The sequence below is a fragment of the Morus notabilis genome, unplaced genomic scaffold (assembly GCF_000414095.1).
Source record: "Morus notabilis unplaced genomic scaffold, ASM41409v2 Scaffold380, whole genome shotgun sequence".
Classification (NCBI taxonomy): domain Eukaryota; kingdom Viridiplantae; phylum Streptophyta; class Magnoliopsida; order Rosales; family Moraceae; genus Morus; species Morus notabilis.
In genome coordinates this window covers 59,426-69,586 of record NW_010361940.1, presented here as the reverse complement: position 1 = coordinate 69,586, position 10,161 = coordinate 59,426, and the positions used below count along the sequence as shown (strand labels likewise).

The 10,161-nt window shown below is 37.8% G+C and overlaps 2 protein-coding genes across 2 annotated transcripts; one reads left to right on the top strand and one right to left on the bottom strand.

Moving 5' to 3' along the window:
* Positions 1–2,272: 2,272 nt before the first annotated feature.
* LOC112092135 (uncharacterized mitochondrial protein AtMg00810-like) lies at positions 2,273–2,737 on the bottom strand. Its single transcript, XM_024167449.1, has 2 exons — positions 2,585–2,737; positions 2,273–2,467 (listed from the first exon to the last, which is right to left on the bottom strand). Exons 1-2 carry the CDS (start codon positions 2,735–2,737, stop codon positions 2,273–2,275), a joined length of 348 nt encoding a protein of 115 aa, XP_024023217.1.
* A 3,601-nt stretch (positions 2,738–6,338) lies between these two features.
* LOC21385615 (solute carrier family 40 member 3, chloroplastic) lies at positions 6,339–9,912 on the top strand. The gene is made up of 9 exons (XM_010100901.2): positions 6,339–6,383; positions 6,857–6,931; positions 7,136–7,237; positions 7,358–7,475; positions 7,559–7,705; positions 8,238–8,344; positions 8,430–8,543; positions 9,054–9,356; positions 9,477–9,912. The coding sequence occupies exons 1-8, from the start codon at positions 6,339–6,341 to the stop codon at positions 9,333–9,335; spliced, it is 990 nt and encodes a 329-aa protein (XP_010099203.1). The 3' UTR covers positions 9,336–9,356; positions 9,477–9,912.
* The last annotated feature ends 249 nt before the right edge of the window (positions 9,913–10,161 follow it).

Below are 10,161 nucleotides of genomic sequence, written 5' to 3'. Positions count from 1 at the left end.
GAATTTGTCATACCAATAACCCACGAGTTTGAGAACTCTAAATTCGAAGCACTTAAAGCATATGAGGAATGAGGCTTTACCCAAATTTGCTAAGGAACAGGTACTTGTTGACTTCTCCAATGAATCAAGAAGTGCCCTTAATCTTCCAATGTCCTCTTTGTTGAATTCACTATGCTCTCCACCACTGGCATTTGCAACGTCCATGTCTCTGTCTTCCCGCGATTGAGTCATATGCACTTGACCCCGCTGCGTTCCACCCTTAGGTCGTTCGATTGAGAGCTTGGTGGTTTCCAATGCAGCTTCTAGCATTGCTCCTTTGTATGGTGGGATTTTTTACAAAAGGTACACCAAAGGTTATCCTTGTTCGAGGGCCGTGGCTCCAATTTCCTAGCCTCTGAATTTCCAGCATTGAAGGTTCGTGGTTTCTCCGTGTTGGACTTCTTCTTTTCATCATTGAAACTTCCTAGCATCGCTGATCCTTCAACTGGTGGTGTAATGAGCATAACTCCTCTTCGACTCTCTTCGGCATTGACAATAGAAATAGTCTCATTCAAGGATGGTAACTCCTCTTTACCTAGAATCTGAACCCTCACTTGATCAAATTCCATGTTTAATCCTGCAAGGAAATCATAAACTCGCTCCTTTTCAATAAAGTTCTCCAATGCAGCTGCATCTTCACTACACTTCATCTCAATACATCGATAATGATCCATCTCTTGCCACAAACTTTTCAATGAATTGGCATACTCCGTGACTGAACGCTCACCTTGTTTGGCTGCCCAGAGTTTAGTCTTAATCTCAAAAATTCATGCAACATCTTTCACCTTAGAATAGATCTGTTGTGCCGCTTCCCATATATCCTTGGCCGTTGGTAGAAACATGAAAGTGGCACCGATTTCTGGTAGTATGGAATTCCACAACCAAGACATGACCATGGAATCCTCTTCATCCCAAGCATCAAACCTGGGTTCCCCCTTCTTGGGTCTAGTACCAAGTAGATGACTAATTTTCCCTTTTCCCTTCAAGAATGTTCGAACCACCGGAGACCATTTCATGTAGTTTTTTCCATTTAATATGTAGGCAACCTTACTTGGAAGTTCTCCCGTCGAGTGAATCAATTGTGTCTCTTCTGGCTGGGCAGTATTTCGAGATTGGGAAGACTGTGTTGTCATGGACATGTTGAGAGGGAAAAGAAAGATTGATTCTAACAGGAAAAAAGGCCGAAACAATGAGGGTTGAAACAAGAAGCCAGGATTGAAAAAACCAGCGATTAAGGCTGTAACAAACATAGAATATCAGCGATGAAGACTAAGAGGAATGGCAATGAAGGACTGGAACAAAATTCAGCGATGAAGGTTGAAATGAAGAAGGCCGAACAATGGCTCTGATACCATGTGGGAAATCGGAGAATATTTTTCATTCATCCTGTCAAAGAACTCGGATACAAATATATACACTAGGCTATCAATACAATCTTAGGAAGTTGACTATTCTAGAATAAAACTAACAAATAAGGAAAGTAGGATATTTACAGCTTAATTTCCTATGTTTGACAACACAAATCCTGCCTATTATTGATACAAATCTTCTCATACTATTTTGGGATATGTAATCCCGGATTTCCAACAGTTACTTCATATGCTTATTGTTCTCTCAAAATGAGTTGCCTTTAACTAGCATTTTTGTGTGGACAGTTGTTCAATTAAAATCTAAATGAGTCTGTGTTCAATTACACACATATTGCAGAAAGAATGGTTCAAAAAACTTCTCATTCATTACTAAAATTTACAGGCTATAAATAGCCGAATACAAGCAGAAAGAAAACAATAAAGAAAAATAAAAAACAGGAAATAATAAAATACAGCTAACTTTCCTAATTCTAACTTTCCTAATTCACAATCTTTGACTAATCTACGCAAATGAAAGAAGGAAACAAATCTGCCTATTTACATCAAACATAAACCGGAAAGTTGACTAATCTTTTGAGAATAGTCTGTGTTTTTCAACACTCCCCCCCAAGCGGGATGGAGAATATCTTCCATTTGTGAGAACATCAGCAACTTGATCAGTCGTGGGAATGTATGTCATGCAAATCTGTCCACTGTCAAGTTTCTCTTCGATAAAATGTCTATCTACTTTTACATGCTTTGTTCTATCATGTAGAGCTGGATTGTATGCAATAGAAATTGTTGCTTTATTGTTGCAATATACTTTCATAAGTGAGACCTCGGCCAGTTTCAAATCCTCCAGTAGTCTTCTAATCCATATTACTTCACAAAGTCCTTGAGCAAGACATTTTCTCTATCCACTCGGCTTCAGCACTACTTCTCGCAACGACATTTTGTTTCTTGTTTCGCCAAGTAACTAGGTTCCCACCAACAAAGGTACAGTAGCCCGATGTTGATCTTCTATCAGTTGAACTTCCAGCCCAGTCAGCATCTGTGTAAACCTCAATTTGCAAGTGTCCCTGCCTTTTAAATAACAATCATTTCCCAGGAGTTCCCTTTAAGTACCTTAGGATTCGATACACGACATCAAAGTGTTCTTTCCCAGGTGAATGCATAAACTGGTTCACCAAACTTACTGCAAATGCGATATCTGGGCGTGTATGAGCCAAATATATTAGTCTTCTAACGAGTCTCTGATATTGCTCCCTGATCACCATTTCTTCTTCTTTGGCCAGTTGTAGCTTTAAGTTTGGTTCAAGGGGTGTCTCGGCTGCCTTACAACCTAGCATGCCTATTTCACTAAGTCAAGTATATATTTGCATTGATTGACGAATATACCTTCCTTAGACCTAGCAAACTACACTCCAAGGAAATACTTCACCGTCCCTAAGTCTTTGATTTCAAACTCAGCTGCAAGTTTCTTCTTCAAGGTTCCCAACTCTGCATCATCATTTCCTATTAGGATTATATCATCCACATAAACAATTAGAATAGCAATCTTATTGCCAACCGAGTGTTTATAGAACATAGTATGGTCCGCTTGACTCTGGGAGTAGCCATAACTCCTTACAGCTTGTCCAAAACGTTCAAACCACGCTCTAGGGGATTGTTTAAGTCCATAGAAAGACGTCTTCAACGTACATACTTTATTCTTCCCGAATTCTTCTTCAAAACCAGGCGGTAGACTCATGAACACCTCTTCTTCTAAGTCTCCATTTAAGAATGCATTTTTAACATCCAACTGATACAATGGCCAATAATTATTCACGGCTAGGGACATTAGAACCCGGATAGAGTTTATCTTTGCAACTGGAGCAAATGTCTCATGATAATCTATTCCATAGGTTTGTGTAAACCCCTTCGCCACTAGTCTTGCCTTATATCTTTCTACGCTGCCATCAGCCTTGCATTTTACTGTAAATACCCACTTACACCCCACAGTCTTCTTATCACTTGTCAAATCAACAATCTCCCAAGTCTCATTCTTTTTTAGTGCATTCATTTCCTCCATGACTGCTAATCTCCAATTCTGATCATCTAGTGCTTCCTGGATATTGATTTTGGAAAGAAATGCTCTATGATTGCAAGAAAGTCTGTGATAGGATAAATATTTTGCAATGAGGTGATTAGTACAAGTTTGGACGCCTTTCCTAATGGCAATTGGGATACTAAGAGGAGAAATACTACAGAATCAAAATCCTCCTGAGCTTCTGGTTTATACTAGGAGAAAAACTCAAAGAAGTAATAAAGACCAATCTGCTCTAGCATCAGACCAGCCAAATCCGAGTGATGGTACAGAGGAATTTGAAGGAATAGGAGATGAATTTGAAGGAAGAGGAATAGAATTACCTGAAGAATCTCTTGGACCATCACTCGGGTTTGGCTGGTCTGATGCTAGAGCAGATTGGTCTTTATTACTTCTTTGAGTTTTTCTCCTAGTATAGACCAGAAGCTCAGGAGGATTTTGATTCTGTAGTATTTCTCCTTCTGCATGTTCATTGTTTATGCTTGGGGATGATGGAATAGGATTTCCTTTATTTCTAAGATCCTGAACAAGTTTTCCTGACTAGTGGTTTTAGAGGGCAAAATGATTGATTCAGAAATTATATTCGATAATGGAGTAAAAGTATTCCAAAAATCATTTTCTTCTCCCCCCTCTGAAGATAATTTCTGCTAAAGTAGGGTCGGTCTTCCACAAAAGAAACGTCCATACTTACATAGGTCTTACTAGTTTGAGGGTTATAACACTTATATCCCTTCTTGTTTGGAGCATAACCTATGAATACACATTTTTCAGCCCTTGGATCAAATTTTGAGTGAGTTTTGTGGGGTATGTGAACATAAACTGTACAGCCAAAGACCTTTATTGGTAAATCCGAGTGTATCCTACATTCTCAAAAAATACGTTTAAAGCATTCTAAAGGTGTAGTATATTTTAAGACTCGGGTAGGCATCCTATTTATTAGATATGATGTGGTTAGAATCGCCTCTCCCCACAAATATTTTGGGACATGCATAGTGAACATTATGGCACGGGCAACCTCAAGTAAATGTTTATTCTTTCTTTCGGCAATCCCATTTTGTTTAGGAGTATCTACACACGTAGATTGATGGTGAATCCCTTTTTCCTTTAAAAAATTTCCCACATATTCATTGTAGTATTCAATTCCATTATCAGTTCTTAGGATGCTTATTTTGGTTTGAAATTGATTTTCAATCATATTGTAAAATTCCTTAAACAATTTTCCTACCTCAGATTTTTCATTCATCAAATATATCCAGCATAATCATGTATGATCATCTATAAATGTTACAAACCATTTTTTCCCTAATAAAGTTGTTACCTTTAAGGGCCCCATACATCACTATGCACAAGATAAAATGGTTTAGAAGGTTGATAAGGCTTAGTAACATAATTGAGGAAATAAATGTTTAAGATATGGAAAACTAGGATATCCTAGTCTATAATGTCAAAGCATAATTTGTTCATAAACAGAATTTGAACTAATACTACTAAGACCTTGAGCCTTTTTATTACTAGCGAATTCTTCATCGAAGTAATAAGGACCGTCTCTCATCCTAGCACTGCCAATCATCTTCTCCAAGTTCCGGTCCTAAAATTCACAACGAGAGTCAAAGAATACAACACGATAGTTATAATTTTTAGATATTTTACTGACAGACAAAAGATTGCAGGCAAGTTTAGGAACATGAAGTATAGACTTAAGGTCTATATTTCTTGAGAGTTTAATAGAGCCTTTCCCTGCAATAGATGAGAAACCACTGTCTGCAATTCGAATTTTTTCATTACCAGAACAAGGAAAATATGTAGTGAATAAGTGTGAGACACTGGTCATGTGAGTAGTAGCTCCTAAATCAATGATGCAAGGAGAAGAATTGAAACTTGTGCAATAAGAAAAAACACTAAAATCACTACCTATTTGGGCCAAGGAAACATTAGGAGTACCAGAGGATGAATTAGATTTTAGCAGTTTCAAGAGGAAATCAATTTGCTCTTTGCTGAATGTCTCGGCTACATTGGCTGAGGAGGATGCATGGCTGGTTTTTTCCCCGGGGCTGCTGCCTTTCAAATTTGCTGGGTTTCCATGAAGCTTCCAGCAAGTTTCTCGGGTATGACGTGGTTTATTTGGTTTATTGCAATAATCACACCATGCTCAAGATTTTTCATCGAATTGCCGCTGGTTTTGGCTGTATGATGACTTGTTCGCAGCTTGATTTCCGGCTGGGGTTTTGGGTTCTTCCGCAGCGAGAGCAGTTGATTCAGTTGGGTTCACAACCCCCTTTTTTCCCAGCTTGACAGACACCTGGTCTCCTCCCTTCTGACTTCTGAGAATACTTCTCCAATGGAGGGAAGAGGCTTTCTTCCAAGGATTTTCCCCCTTCATCAAACTCGACGTTAAGACCTGCCAAAAACTGAAAAATTCTACCATTCTCTACAGTTTTCTTGTGATGGTTACAATCCTCCGGACTTTTCCATTCATAATCATTAAACAAGTCTAAATCCTGCCAAAGATCCTTAAGGATATTAAAATACCTAGTCACACTCCCCTCTCCTTGCCGAGCCTCTTCAATCTTCTGTTGGAGTTCAAACAGTTGTGAATAATTTCCAAGATCTGAATACATTTCAACCACACTATCCCACAGTTCTTTTGCAGTGGAATAGCACATGTAATTTGCACTGATTCCCTCGACCATGGAGTTCACCAACCAGGCCATAATCATCGAGTTTTCTGCATCCCATGTTGCATATGCCGGATTAGTATTCTTAGGAGCTTGAGTTTCACCTGTCAAGTAACCTATCTTTCCTCTTCCCCGGAGTACATTCGAACGGATTGGGACCAACGCAAGAAATTTCCCTCATTAAGACGAATGGTGGTGATTTGCACCGAATGGGAATCATGGTGCAACAGTCAGGTTTGATTGGTTTTCGTGGAATAAGTTGAAGAAGATTCAGAGGTTGTTTCGGACATGGTGAATAACAAGGAGAGGAAAAGAAGAAAAAAAAAATCAGTGATGGAGGCTGAAACGAAGAAGGCAAATATTGGCTCTGATACCATGCAGAAAGAATGGTTTGAAAAACTTGTCATTCATCACTGAAATTTACAGGCTATAAATAGCCGAATACAAGCAGAAAGAAAACAGGAAAGAAAAATAAAAAACAGAAAAGAATAAAATACAACTAACTTTCCTAATTCACAATCTTTGACTAATCTACGCAAATGAAAGAAGGAAACAAATCTGCCTATTTACATCAAACATAAACTGGAAAGTTGACTAATCTTATGAGAATATTATGTGTATTTCAACACATATGTTACATTGTTACTTCATATGCTTATTGTTCTCTCAAAATGAGTTGCCTTTAACTAGCATTTTTGCGTGGACAGTTGGCGGGAGTGAATAGGCCCGTTGCTCTTGCACAAGCAAATGCAATTCTTAATCGAATTGATCTTCTCTGTGAGGTATGATGGATTTCTCTTTCAATATATGGGTATAGATTTTTTTTTTAAAAAGAAATTATGCATCGATATAAAGTTCGTGTTTGCTTGTTTACCTAAGAATGGTGTGTACTCTTAAAAGGTGTATAGATATTTCTGGTCCTATATGTTCCTGATGACCTCAAATTCCAGTAGATGAACTCATATATTCACATAGAATTATAACAGATAGGGGGAGCATCATTATTTGGCATTCTTCTCTCCAAGTTTGATCCTGTAACCTGCCTGAAGTTTGCTGCTGGTTTAATGGTGTGGTCATTGCCATTTGCGGTAATTGGTCTTCTGTTCACCTTTTGTGTACCATTTCTTCGGTCTTTCTTTCTTTCAATTTTTCCTTCTTAGGAAGATAAGTGTTATTTTCATCCTTCACTGTATAATTCGAATTCTCAGGTAATCCTGACATGGTTAACCAACAAGCTCTCTTCCGGAGTTCTTGACCGCCCTAAATGCTCACAAACTTGTTGCAGAACATTCGATGATGGAGCTCTTCCTGATGCCGAAAGTATAGGTAAAATTTGGTGTTTGAACCGTTTTTTGCTGGAAAAGAGAATATTCTTCGTATTTCATTAATTGAATCCATGGATAAACCAGTGGATAAAGGTGTGGAAGCTATCAAGCTCGGGTGGAAGGAATACATGCAGCAGCCAGTTCTTCCTGCAAGCCTTGCTTACGTGCTCCTTTATTTCAATATTGTTCTCACTCCAAGCAGTTTGATGACAGCATTTTTAACACAGCGTGGTATCGTCTTAACTTTTTCCACAATTCACAAGTATTTGGGTGGGCTTGATTGTTTCTAAAGTTCAAGATCTAAATTAATTGGGATCACCTATAATATACTCTAACCAAGATGACGCCAACTTATATTTGCTGTAAAAATATAATACCCTGAAGAGATCTAACTATCAATAGTCAGTGGCTGCTATGTAAGATGCTGCTGAACTAGGCGATTTAGTATATGACACCGATATTTTAAGTTATGGGCTTGTATTTACTCTTGATTTCTTCAAATTACAAACTACAGTTTGTGGATTATTTTGTGTGTTGTGGCCTGAGATGTCCTCAGTATCATCTGTCGACACCTTTAACGTATGTTGTTTAAAATCTAGGAATTGGAAGAGTGATTTTTCTTAGTGTGCTTTGGTGCCGATGCCATTTTTCTTTTTTCTAATTTTCCCTTCTTAGTTTTAAACCAAGAGAAGATCTTGTACTACAACCTCACAAAATTTCTTGGCTTAAGCTTAATTTTAACTGAGATGACATTCTTTAACAGGTCTAAATCCATCAATCATAGGGGGGTTTAGTGGATTATGTGCTTTCATGGGTGTTGCAGCAACATTTGTGTCTGTGAGCCTGATCAAGCGACTTGGTATTCTAAAGGTTGTTGTCCCATTCTTTCTTATTTTCTCCACTTTATTATAATTTAGTATTAGATCGAGTTCTCAAAGAGTCTCTTAACCACCAGGCTGGAGCAACTGGATTAATATTTCAAGCTTCACTTCTCACCGTAGCTGTTGCTGTATATTGGAGTGGATTTCTTTCTCAACAGAGCCCTCTTCTCTTCTTCTTGTGTATGATTGTAAGAATCATTCTTGGCTTTCTTTTTTTCCTAATATCTAATACATTGATTGAACATAAAATTCTTGTACAAAACTTTAGCAAGTTTTGACCAATACGTGCTCCAGATGTTTTGGACATAGATTCACTATGGTAAAGTCAGTCAGATTAGCGACGGATTAGATGCTGGAGCATGGAGTATTTCCATTAAATAGGATTTTGTGGGATGACGTAAATTCTGATTGTATTAGTTGTTCTAATCATAAAATTATAGCCAGTTTAAATATGTTATAGCGAGGTAGAATTTCAACCATACTTGTTTAACTTGTTTTTATACCATGAGTGTACGTAGTTTCTAGGATTTCCCTGCGACAGGGTGAGATAACTCTCAGTTCCTATTGTAATCGCACATGTTCTCTGTAAATAAAGAACACACTTTCTGGTGGAAACTTTGGAAAAGTTCTGGCCTAGAGCTTTTTGTCAGATTATTCTTCTGGAGCTTTAAGAAAAGCTATACCACTTTTGCTTTTAGGTACTATCAAGACTGGGACACATGTCGTATGATGTGGTGGCTGCACAGATTCTTCAAACTGGCATACCATCCTCGAAAGCCAATCTTATTGGGACAACAGAGGTTGCTGTTGCTAGCGTGGCTGAATCTACGATGTTAGGAGTTGCAATTATTGCCAATGATGTTTCACATTTCGGATATCTAGCTATGCTATCACTTCTATCAGTAGTGGGGTCAGCAGTCATGTACTGCCGATGGTTGTATAATCCTACAGATGAACAAAGGAGTCTTTTCTCTTTTTGAGGCTTCATTTTAATCATTCTTGTAAGTATGTGCATATGTATGTCTTTATTTAATGATAATGATGATTGTTATTTGCCTTAATTAGATTATATAGAAGATCTCTGTGAAATTAGTCTAACTTGTAAACTTCACTGACTGCAGATTGGGGCCTCTTTTCGATGATATCTAGAGCTGTCTATACCTTTTATAGTGACCCCCATGAGGTATACTTTCTACATCCTCGGTGCTCCAAATTTTTTGTATGGTAAATTGGCTGTAAATTATGTAACACGCCTAAACTATATATTAAATAGATGACATGCGTCAAATAGGCTTATTTATTCAAACATTTTAGAACATTTGTAAAGCTCAGATCAATTCAGAATTCCCTTTTTTGCCCCTGAGAACCAGGCTTTAATTCGACTTCCCTGCACATTTCTGTACTGTTACGTTTTGTGATTCTGCTTTCTCTCTTCTGGTAATGAGGGGGAAAAAAAGAAAAAAAAAAAAAGAAAAAAAAGAACCTGAATAGAAGGGAACACACTATAGAATCATCAGGCCTCTCCTTAGCTAATTTGTTTGAGTGGATTTCTTTCAGCTAAAACTGAATTGCTGATCTTGCTAATGCTATTTGGCACACTGTAAAATAAATAAATAAAGTTTGCAATGATAGTTATTGTATTGTTCTATTGCATGGTATGTTTAATGAGACCTGCAATCCTATTTGTCGTCATGGGCTATATACAACAATTTTTCCTACGCTAATAGCAAAGTAATGTCATGCTGTGTTACATCATGCATGAAATTATAACTAGGCTTTTTATAATCGTACGGCCATGATTTTGAT